Here is a 12586-nt window from a genome sequence, read left to right as displayed (position 1 = left end):
AAAAAGTTTGGGAACCACTGTTCTAAAGGATAATCTATGTTCTGGAAGAAAAATATGTCGTAGATTAAAAGTCAATGTAGCACAGATCTGTAAGCTAATGTTGTAATAAAGAGACCAGGCAATCTCCTCAGACATTTTTAAAATTGTAAGGTAGGAATGCAGAAGAAGTATAGTGTCCAACCTTTGATGTTCTATTGTCCATAAAAAAAAAAAAAACACTCTGAATGACTTCCACAGAGAACAAAATAAATTTATTTGTATCCAATGTATGTTCTTACATAATAATGCTAAAACTAAATTTAACAGCACACACACACACACACACACACACACACACACACACACACACACACACACACACACACACACTGCATTTGCATTTAAAATAAAGAAAATGGCAAAATACACCAGTATTGAAACAGTTAATTAAATGATCAATTCCCCTATTTTAAGAAGAAACCCTGTTTAGTATGTTCTCTCTAGAAATCATTGAAACTCTTTTATGGGCTACAGAGTTTTACTATTTATTCATTTTAGCCCATGTTTTTGGTGATTTTGAGAAGTATAGAGTTTTTATTACTTCTTAGTAATGTATCTTATTTTTTGTATAAACTAAATGGATTTCATGGGTAACCAGAGATAAATGTCAGTTTACTTGCCCTGATGTGATATTATAGCAATAACCCATGCCTGGGTGTGGGTAATGCTGGATTTACCCACGGTTGGTGTGGTTTGGTCACGAGGGCGAAACCCGAGTGGCCAAACAAAGCCAACCGTGGGTAAATCCAGCATTACCCACACCCAGAAGTGGGTTATTGCTGTTATACAGTGACATTATTTAAGAAAAAAATTTACTTTTCTTAAATAATGGCATTGTATAATGCCTCCTTGCTGCCCTTCCGCAGCTGTCTGGTATTCTGCGGCAGTTCTGATGTACTGCGCATGCGTATACTTACGCAGTACATCAGAGCTGTGGGCAAAAGCAATGGAGAAAGCAAGATCTCCATTGCTTTTTACAACCTGTCTCACTATGTTAAATGAGTTTAACATAGCGAGACAGCTTTAAAAAAAGCAATGGAGAATCTCCGTTGCTTTTTATAAAGCTGTTAATCCAACAAACCACTCTGACTCCAATAACTATAGCCGAAACGTATTTTATTCACAAGATATAAAAATTAAATAAAAGGTCAAGCGCTTTCGTGTTATCACTTCTTCAGAACAAATTCATCACAACTACTCAGCCTTATATAATAACATAATTAACACTTAATTAGGTACAATACAATCCTTTAAAGTGACCATACAAAAAATCCATATAAGATCCCTAAAAATAATAATTATTAAAACAGTCTGCAACATAACAGCGATGATTTTAAAAAAAACAGGAAATAAGAATTAATTTTAAATAAACAGGTTAATACTATTTAGATATAACCTGAAAATTCACAGTTTTAATGCCCTATATTTTAATTCATGTTTAATACTGACATGCTCATTCAAACCTGGGGTTTCACTGGCATTAAGTCTTAGTTGCCATTTAACTTCAGCCCTCAATAATTTATTATTCCAGTCTCCATCCCTAAAATCATGTCCTACCACTTCCAATATCCGAAACGTAAAACAATGACAAGGGACCATTTGAATATGTTTGTATAATGCATTTTTTTCATCTTTTCTCTTAATACTATAACAATGCTCATATATCCTTCTGCACAATTTCCTCTCAGTTTTCCCTATATAAAATTGTCCACACTCTGAACAAAGAGCTAGGTACACCACCCCCATGGTGTTAATAGTTGTGTTTGTGCCACTCTTCACCCTTGGTTTTTACTTTTTTTAAAGCTGTCTCACTAGGTTAAACCCATTTAACATAGCGAGACAGTTTTGAAAAAAGCAACGGAGAAAGCAAGATCTCCGTTGCTTTTTAAAGTGTCTCACTATGTTAAATGGGTTTAACATAGTGAGACAGCTTTAAAAAAAAGCAACGGAGATGCTCCGTTGCTTTTTTTAAAAGCTGTCTCGCTATGTTAAACCCATTTAATATAGTGAGACACTTTAAAAAGCAACGGAGATCTTGCTTTCTCCATTGCTGTAAAAAAAAAAAAACGGCGACCGGACCTTTTTCCATTACTATAACTCTGATTTATAACGTGCACGCTGACCAATCAGTGTGCACATTTTGGAATATTAATGGGGGGGGGGTCGTTGTATAATAGTGCATATTTCCCTAGATGATGTTAAGGTCTAGAGAAACTTTTTACTCAAATGAACAGCCAAATGATTTCTTGAGATTTCATTATGGAGTCACATTCCTTTCTACAACAACAATTTTATTATGACAAATATTTTTTATAAAATCATGGTATTACTGTATGTAATACCAGTGTTCCCTTTTATGCTGACCAGTATGGGAAAATAATTCACTTTTTCCAACAATCATAACCAGAATAAAAGATTACATGTTTATAATATAGAAATGTCAATTTGCCTTACTAACAACTTGTCCTTAGTTTTGTAAGACATGTAAAGTAAACAGAAACCCTATTTATGATGTTAATAATTCATTGTTTCATATAAAAAAAAATGTCAGGGTTGTTTTGTAAAAATTGTAATGCTCCTAGTTCTATAAATTCTGCAAGTAGGAATCGTCATTGTATAAACAAAATATGCCATATGTACAGTTTCATGTTATCAGACATATTTTACTTTGCTTAAGCTTTTTCTTAAATAAGGTAATATACTCAAACCATCACTTATAACCAATATTCATATCACTGGGTGGTTTTATAATAACATTAAAATGATTTCCTATATTTTTTTTCATCCAGTGATTTTGTTCTGCACTCATTCAGTTACATAACTGAGTGTCAGAATGTACAGCAGCCTTTCCTAATAAGGATCATAGTCCTCCAATGTAAGTACACAGATATTAAGCAGATACACACACACACACACACACACACACACACACACACACACACACACACACACACACACACATGTTGTTCAATATTGTTGAACATCTGCATGTATTTCAGATTTTCAAACATGCAGTAAAACATATAATGCTGCTTTTTTAAATAGAATTTCGTATTTTCCTTGGATACTGACTTTTTTCCAAGTAAGACTTTTACTTTTAAAAACATAAGTGGAATGCCAAAAGTGCTGTTTATGAAGAAGAACACATCCATCTTTTTTGGTTACATGTAGTTACTGAAGTAAATTCTTTACATCTTAATAAGAAGCATGTGTGTAGATTTATGAAACTTTTATTATATGCACAGATAACTTAAATTCAAATTGAACATTGTGGTAATAGTAACTTTGAGGTGGCTGAGTGGTCTTGAAGATAGCATATGGGGGCCCATAAGTGGTGTGGGGTAGCTTGTACTCTACAAAGATTCTTGTTTTTTACAATTTAACTTCTAGTTGTTATCAACATTTACTTTATGATATACATGAGGACAATATTTTTGTGCTCATTCTATTAACATAAACTCAGGATCAAGCTACCTTGGTGAAAGTCACAGAAAAAGAAAGCTCACAAACAGCAGGCAAATTTGCCTTTATTCTGGTTTCTGCATAGTGCAGTGCAACTTTGTTTTATCATCCTTTGAATAACTCATGTTATCAGATTGGAAGAGACTGATAACTGTAAAGATATACGAAAAGGTAAATGGGACTGTCACTCTGAGTCATAACAATAAAAGGTTTGCAATGAATGAGTTGCTTAATGACACAAATACATCGTTATAACACTATATGTAATTAAAAAGCACTAGAAAGGGCTAGACATTATTGCATACCAAGGGAAATTGTGAGGCATGAGCCAAACGTGCTGAAAAAAAAAAAAAAAGACTTCTGTGATCTGGCTCATCTATGACTTAAATAAATAAATAAAGGTGACCAAGATGATGACAAAAATGAGAGAGGCATCCTTATGTAGTGGTACAGCTAGATATTAGTGACCGTCTAGGGTACTAGGAAGAAACTGACAGTTATTGTGTAGATTTAGAGATTCAGAATGCAGAGTAGAAGGATTTCCAGAAGTGTTAAAACAGTCAGGAAGACAAAGACTAAGGTTACAAAGACTAGCCGAGGAAATGGTCCATGGAGCAAGGCCAAGAACAAACTCCACCTAACAGACCAACTGTATCGTTAAATTAAAGTTTTTGTGTGTGTGTGTGTGTGTGTGTGTGTGTGTGTGTGTGTGTGTGTGTGCATGTGTGTGTATATGTGAGTTTGTGTGTGTGTGTGGGTATGCATGTATGTGTGTGTATAAGTGAGTGGTTGTCTGTGTGTGTGTGTGTGTGTGTGTGTGTGTGTGTGTGTGTGTGTGTGTGTGTGTGTGTGTGTGTGTGTGTGTGTGTGTGTGTGTGTGTGTGTGTGTGTGTGTGTGTGTGTGTGTGTGTGTAGGTATGTATGTGTGTATGTGTGTATCTGTGAGTGTGTGTGTGAGTGTGTGTGTGTGTGTGTGTGTGTGTATGTGAGTTTCTGCATGTGTGTATGTCTATCTGTGTGGAGGAGGGAGATGGATTGCCAGAAGTAAGAACAATAAAAAGGAAGCAGCTGAATTTAGAAGGTGAGTTAATGGATAAGACAAGGTTGAAAAGGAAGGAAATGAGAGGTAAAACTAGGAGAGGTTAGACTACTGTACTGTGTGCTGCCAAGAATTTAGGAAAAATGAGGGAATTGCAGATGTTATTAGTGAAGGCAATGTGGGAATAAGAGGGACAATGGAGACCTGCTTCATAGGTTAATATGCGCACAGTCATATACTAAGCTAATGACTACCAGGGCCTTTACAAGCCTAGCTGTGCAATCCAGTCCAGTTGTGTCCTTATGTATCATGGGCATTTATTAGAAGGGGGATGTATTAGTTAGGAAATTTGTAAAGGTTATGTGAAAGGATATGCCAGTTTGGGAATTACTCTCTGCCTGTGACTATCAGAGACATAAAGGCCAGACCCAGGATGACTTTCCAATTTCCCATCCATTGGTCAAGGTTACACTTAAATAGGATTAGGGATGGACTCTCTGCTTCACATGGACTGGGGACCTGTTCTAGAGCACAGGAAACCTCTGAGCCACATACCTGTCTCACCAACATGTCTTATGTATGTCACAAGCAAAATTTAAATCCTTGGATCCAGTGGTTTTGATGCTGTTCCTTTTGTGGATGAGCTAAAGGTCCACTAGAGCTGGATCCGAGGATGCTTTGTATGCCAAGCATAAAATGCCCCTCAGTAACCTGTAGGAGACAGAGTACAGAGATGGGGCTTTAAGGTGATCCATATCGGACAATACTCTAGATTCTCCTTTTAAGGAACCTTTGTGGGCATTCCAACTGTTGCATTTGTTTGGTCAGGTGCATGCTGAAGGGGACATTATACTCAAGGGTGGGTCTGATAATGTCTGAATAAAGCAGCACTATGACTTCCTTCGACCTGGATGCTATGCCTTTAATTATATGTTGGGCGACATGAAAGGATTTTCTTACTACCTTGGCCATGTATTGGCCAAAGGCCAGATTATTGCTGACTGGGCCAACTCTTAGGGGTGTCTTATCAATGAAGTAATTAGCCTGGGTGTCAGTTGTCACAAAAGGCACTGTATTGCATTTCTTGGCATTGAGTTTTAGTAGGTGACTTTGGGACCAGTCATTTGTCTGTGTTAGACCACTTGTAAGATGTTTGTGTCATTGGGGAATCTATGACAGCTCTCAGTTTGAAATCTTCTCTTACCTTGGTCAGCCAAAGGCCCTAGATATTAGCCTTTATGTTAGAGAAGTAGATAACAAATAGAAGCGGTCACAGCGCGGAGCCCTGAGGGACACCACTGGTGATCAGTCTCTTAGTGGAGGTGGTATCACCAATTCTGACTTCCTGGGTCCTGTCTGTTAGCCAGCTGGCAATCTAGTGAGACATGTAGGAATTTATGCCCTGTTTGGTGAGTTTGTCAACTATGCCTGAGTGGGGTATTGCACTGAAGTTTTAGCCGGGTCATGGTAGGCAGTATGCACCCTTTTCCCCTCAGCCTTTGCCTTGTTGACTTTTTCAAAGAAATTCACCAGGTTTAGTAGGCATGATCTTCTCTTGTCAAAGCCAAACTGAGTTGGGTCCAGTGTCTGAAGGTTGCCTATGTCTTTGATGATCATTTCCATAATAATTTCTTCCATGGCTTTGTATATTAGACTTGTCAGACTAATAGGGCTGTAGTTTCTGGGGTCGGTTAAGGGTGGGAGGGTGGTGTAATGATTAAGGTGCTTACCTTAGAAACACAAGGTGCAGGGTTTGATTCTCACAGAGGGTAATTGGCTAGGCTCAAAATGGTCCATGAGGGCAGTTAGCCTAGTAATAATCTATGAATCTATGAATCTATGAAAAAAACCTTTGTGAAGTGGGATAAATGCTGCAGTTCTCCCTTCTCATGGTACAAAGCTGTTTTGAGCTATAGTTGAAAAGTGTCTCAATTGGTCCTGATAGGTCATGTTTCCAGCTGTTTCGAAGGCATCCTGGGATATTGTTGGGACACATTGATGCTGTGTTTTTGGCCTTAGTGAGCACCACCCTGACCTGCACCCTGTTACTAGTTGGGGGGTATGCTAATAGGAATTTTATGGTGAGAGACAGAAGGGGAATGGGGGTGAAGTTTGAGCTGAATATGTCGGCCAGCAAATTCACTATGTCGCTCTGCACAGTGAAGGTTGCACCATTGATCACCAGTTCGGCACACTGATGTGTGCTGCTTTTGGGGTTTCAGACAGAGCTGTAGAAGAAAACAAAAAAATGCACAGAGTTCAGCTCCACTAATTTATTCAAACATCAGGGATCTGCTACCTCAGTCATTCACCTTCAGGTATCCCTGAAGGCGAATGGCCGCGGTACCAGATCGTTGATGTTTGAATAAATTAGTGGAGTTGAGCTCTGTGCATTTTTTTTTTGTTTTCTTCGATTATAGTTTGTGTTTAATAGTTGTAGAAGGCCTTGTGGTTGTCTTTTGCTTGTGAGGCTATTTTGGCCTCATAGTTGGTCTTTTTGGACTTAATCAGTCCTCTTAGTTTCCTCTTTAGTTTAATTAGAAAGCTCCTATCATTATTTGAATTTGCTGTTCCTGAGTTTAGCCATTACTTTTTTCCTTTTGTTATATACCCTATTAATTTTAGGATTCCAGCAGTGTAATTTGTGTTTAGATTTTGCGTTGGGCTTACTTCTAGTAGGTACAGCAGCCTCTGTACAGCAATTTATATGGTTGTACAGGGATTCTGTGAACAATTCTGCATAGGTTGTTATTAACTGAGGAGAAGAGCGGATGGGGCATGATAATAACTGGGTACAAGGTTTATAGGGAGGAGGGAGAGAGTAGACAAGACGGACAAAGGTGCAGAACTATATGGTGGGAAACAGGATGTAGCAGTATATGTAAGGGAAGAGAATGCAGCACTGTATATAAGTGAAGATAATGTTGGACTATATGTAGGGGAAAGGATTGCAGTGCTATATTTAAGAGAAGAGAATGCAGCACTGCATAAAAGGAAACAGAATGCAACACGGTATATAAGGAAAGTGAATGCAGTACTATATGTAAAGGAAGAGAATGCAGTACTGTATGTAAGGGAAGAAAATGTAGCAATATACGAAAGGGAAGAGCATGCACCACTATATGTAGGGAAAGAGAATGCAGTACTGTATGTAAGGGAAGAAAATGTAGTACTATATGTATGGGAAGATTGCAGCTCTCTCTCTCTCTCTCTCTCTCTCTATATATATATATATATATATAAAAGGAACTGCAACACTGTATGTAAGGGAAGAGAATGCAGCATTATCTGTTAGGGAAGTTATTGCTGTACCATAAGTAAGGGAAGAGAATGCAGTGCTGTATGTTAGGGAAAGGATTGGAATGTTATATGTAAGGGAAAGGACTGCAGTGTTGCATGTAAGAGAAGGGACTGCAGCATCATATATAAGGAAAGTAATTAGATCACCAGATGTGAGGGAAGAGATTGTAGGCTGCACCACAGGAACAGTAAGCTGGTCCACTTTCTACCACCCAACTCCCACCACCAGGGAAACAAACGGGCTGATTGGACTTCCTGGCCAGGAACAAATGTGTCAGAAGGTCTCACATCACCATGAATGCCTCTCCCTTGACCATATAGAACAAATAGGCTGATTGGATGCAGTTAGAGGAGTCATTGGGCTAGGTCATGCAGAGATAAAAAGAATACTGACATGGCTGTAAAAATGGTTAGAAGGAAGAACACAAAGGGTTATATTAACAGGGACACTATCAGAGGAGAAGAGAGTAATTCACTTCACTGATGTTAATGTTATAATAGGCATTCTTTCAGACATATTTATTCATTTATTTATTACTATTTGATGACTGGGTGTGTGTACTGGTTAGCTGACCCTTTTCAGTCATGACCTCACAGAGCATAGAGTAATATAAGGCAGTTAAAAACAATACAATGTTACATGTACATTAATTACATAAAGCTAAATTATGTATACAGTATCTACAAGAATATATACATTGTATCAGTATTGACAACAGTACATTATGTTCATCACATCAGTTTGACAGTTATCATTAACTTAAGGTTTAATAGTATTACATCATGGCAGAGATATAAATAGGTCCATGGTTTGTTGGTTGTTAACCCTTGTCTCTAAAGCAATTACAACAAGATTCAGAATGGAGATATGTTTAAGTATTTTCTTGAAACCTTTTATACATTCTTTTTTTGGGGGGGTCTAAGGGCATGTTATTCGAGGTAACCAGTCCTAATCTGGAGAAAGCTATTTCACCTTGTGTGGTTTTGAATCTTGGACATGCCAGGGTAAGAAAACTGTCCTGTAAACTTTTCAATTCATATGAACTGTCAACAATAGGAAGTATTCTTTTTAGAGGAGGGCAGTAGCCTTGTTTTAAGAGTTTAAAGATTAGAGTTCTTAAGACATATGTGGCAGTATCTGTCACTGAGAGTCATTTGGCCTTTTTAAGTACAAAGCAGTGGTGAAGTAAAGGATCAGCCAGGAAGATACATTTACAAATTTTGTTTTCTGCTACTTATATTTTGTTGGTAATGTATGTTGATTGTAAACTAGGTGGGAGTCCATAATCAAGTCTAGGGATTAGTACATTCTTAACAATAGTTAAGCATGCTTTCGGGGAGAGCAGGTGTGAGATGTTATAGCAAAGTTTTAAGTTGTGTTAATACTTTACTGGTTATAAAGTCAATATGAAAAGTAAATGTTAGCAAAGGGCCAAGTGTAACCCTTGATATTTTTGCTCAGTAACATTAGGGATAGTGTTAGCTTTACATCCATCTTGCGAGGTACTTGTGTGTGCAGGTGGTATCATGGAAGAAGTCGTGTTAGAAGATGGAGGATAAAGCATAACCTAATTCAACTATCATAAAGGTAGCATTTAAGACCTGATGCAGATAAAGGCAAAACCCTACATTGATTACACATTAATCCAGCAGTCAAGAATAGACTATGGTATATGCACGTGTGTGGAATTAATGCAGGCTAATTAGGAAATGATCTGGGAATGCTGATAACAGTGCCACTGGACCATCAGATGCAGACAGAAAAGTATATAGATGCAGGTGACCGGTTGTTCTGTTGTACTTGTGAGAAATACATTCCAGGGATATTGAGGTTATGTTACCATAATATAGAACAATGGCCAGGCCACATCAGGTGAATTGCATGCCACTCTGGAGATCATATAGGGACAGGAGCAGGGAACAAGTAGTCTTGGAGAAGATGCAAAGGAAAGTAGTTAAAGTAATAAAGGGTTTGGAGAAACTAGGCACGACTGAGACAGAAGTATAGAGGACCTGAAACCACACTTATAAGGAGGACATGATCTAGGCTGACAAGATTAGGACATGGAATTATGAGTGATGGAACTGAGGAGCAGGGGTGGGATGAAGAGGGGACCAGCTAAAGTGCACAGACTACAGTTCTGAGCTAAGGAAGCATTATCTCACAGAGTGAGTGGTTGATGTTTGGAATAGATTGACAGAATGAATAATGAAGGAGAAGCTCGGCCAAGGCCTTTAGGCAGTCATCGGAAAAGTGGAGGAAAGAAATGCACAGGAGTTTGATAGTGTCAGCTGTTTGTTAGATGAAAACTATGGGCAGACTACATAGACAGTTATACCTTTCAACTGGACAGATTTTCACAGAAAATCCATATTTTTGCCTCATGTTTTTGGTCCAGTTTTCATAAAATTGTAGTTTTCTGGAAAATTAGTGGCAAATCATTAAATACTGAAGTCAGAAAATAATCGCAGATATTTGAGTCTTAGAGTTATAGTTTGTAAGAGCAATATTTAAAAATTGTCAATATTTTTGAGCCTTTGTCCAATTTTTTTATGGCTTTGTCCAGATTTCTTGCTCTAAGAGGTTGAGAGGTATGTAGGCAGATTGTTTCTCCTGGCACGGATAATGTGTGAAATGTAATTGGATTTGCATATTTGAACTCATAAAAGATTTTCCCATTAACTGTAGTTTTCATAAATGGAAATTTTATGGCATCTGACATAATGTACACTGTAAAAAATCAGAAATTTCATGAAAGGGACTTTTAAGCTATTTTATCTGAACAACTAATAGTTAAGACACTGGCACTGGATATGAAAGGGTTAAGGATAATAGAGTTCAGTTACTGGCAGGCCCATCTCTTCCATTCTTTCACATAATCAAGTCAATAAAAAAGTCCCTTTAGCTGTACACATTCTTCCTTGTATACCTGCTTGGCAACAAAACTCACCTACAGTTCAGAACAGAGCACAAGCAGGCAGGACAGGTAGTAGTATGTGAAAGTAATCCAAAATGACACTTCGTTCACGTATAGCCAAACTGAAAATTGAAGCTACATGCACTATTTGTCAAGAATTTTACAAGGAACCCGTGAGTCTCAACTGTGGACACAGCTTCTGTTGTTATTGTATCAAAATGTTCTGGGACATGGGAGACCAGAGCTCTATGTTCTGTCCCATATGCCGGAAAGGATTCCTGAAAAAGTCTTTCAACTTCAACTATCAACTTGCAAACATTGTACAGACGGTACAGGAACTGATGCAAACTGAGGAAAGAAAAGAACAACAAAAATGTACCTGTGAAACTGTGAAGAACTCACAAGACCCTGGGGCATGTGCAAGGTGTCAAAGGGTTTCCAGCTCCTCCTCCTTTGGTGTACAGCTTTCTAAACAGCCCACGGAGCTATGCAAGGTATGAAGGTAACAAAAGTTAGATATTTCAGCACCTTACTGGCAGTGCTTAAAGAGTTCAGGATTAATTTATATAAAGGCAGCAGAAATTAATGAAATTCATGTCAAAATATTTAATAATCACAGATGCTTTTAAAGTTTTAGTTGTTTTAAGCAACAAAAGTTCCAGTGTCTGTTTTTTTAATGCTGTAGGCATCATTTAACATGTTATTTATTTGTTCAGTGGTGTAGACCACTGATTCACTTTGACCTTTTCCAGACTCAGCCTGGGACCATAACTCACAACATCTTAGCATAAGAGTTGATTTCAAAGCAAGTAAATAAATAAATAATGCTGGAGAAAGGCCCCAAATCAGGGAGTGATTTTAAACATTGTTCTTATATACTTAGAAAGTTGGTAGACTAAAAAGTTTTGCATTAGCAATAATTTTCTGGGGATATGAAGTCTGAAACTGAAATGCTTGTCATTATTTAGTAACTACAGTCCTCAACAATTTGCCAGATAGACACAGATTTTATGAGGAAATGGCCAAATATATGAAACAAGATTGGGGCATTCTGTGAAATCAGGGTCATTGGAGAGTTATGCCTGTGAGCACTGTCAGGCTTAGTAACTTGCTCAGAGTCACACAGTAGGGAAATGGAGGATGAGGGAATCAAACACTGAACTGAAGGAATCTGATTATTTAAAGCTTATAGCCTTCAGGTAGCATTTACCATTAACTTTATTCACCAGTGACTTGAGTTGATGTGAGAGGTGAAAGAATGTAGAGAGGGCTTTATTCAGGAAGATATGCTGAATGATAATGTGAAAGTAAGCCACACTTACAATGAGGAGCTCAAGAAATGTGGACAAAGGCCATAAATAGGGACAGATTGTAAATATTGCTCTTATAAACTTAGAAAGTTGATATATTAATAGTTTTATGTTAGTATGCATTTTCTAAAGGCTATAAAGTCTGAAACTCAAATTTGTGTCATTATTTTGTGACTTTAATCCTCAGCGATTTGTTAGAAAACCACACATTTTATGGGGAAATCTACCCATAATATAAGGCCAAAATGTGGACAGTTGAGAGATATGACCATAATATCTTAGTGTAACAATAACAAGGAATATGCTCCCTGTTCAAAGGCAAGGATGATTTGAAAATGCATTTGTTAAAGTCAATCCAAAAAAGTGACTATGCACTGCACAGAGATCTGGATGATATGAATACTGTGGGTGTTACTTCATGTTGGGGTGAATAGAAGTAAACATAATGTCAAGGGATGGGGTGAAGGGGGCACTGAATTTTCTCTCAGGTAAGGTGTGAAAGTCAGCCTGTTCGCTGC

The 12586-nt window shown here is 37.7% G+C and overlaps 1 protein-coding gene across 3 annotated transcripts in view; it reads left to right on the top strand.

The window, feature by feature from the left end:
- The window catches only part of LOC122811595 (zinc-binding protein A33-like), a 231444-nt gene that overhangs the window by 81514 nt on the left and 137344 nt on the right, over window positions 1–12586 (top strand). Inside the window, exon 1 of one of the 3 annotated variants that reach the window (XM_044083547.1) lies at window positions 10788–11252. The exons of the other annotated variants lie outside the window; for them this stretch is intronic. Coding sequence (XP_043939482.1) covers window positions 10854–11252 — 399 coding nt within the window. The 5' untranslated portion in view covers window positions 10788–10853. Of the gene's footprint in view, window positions 1–10787; window positions 11253–12586 lie in introns of those variants that run through there. 3 annotated transcript variants of the gene reach the window in all.

This window comes from Protopterus annectens, chromosome 9.part0 (genome assembly GCF_019279795.1).
Source record: "Protopterus annectens isolate FY-2018-M chromosome 9.part0, PAN1.0, whole genome shotgun sequence".
Classification (NCBI taxonomy): domain Eukaryota; kingdom Metazoa; phylum Chordata; order Ceratodontiformes; family Protopteridae; genus Protopterus; species Protopterus annectens.
The sequence above is the reverse complement of the archived record's forward strand: the minus strand, read 5'-3'. Positions and strand labels throughout refer to the sequence as shown.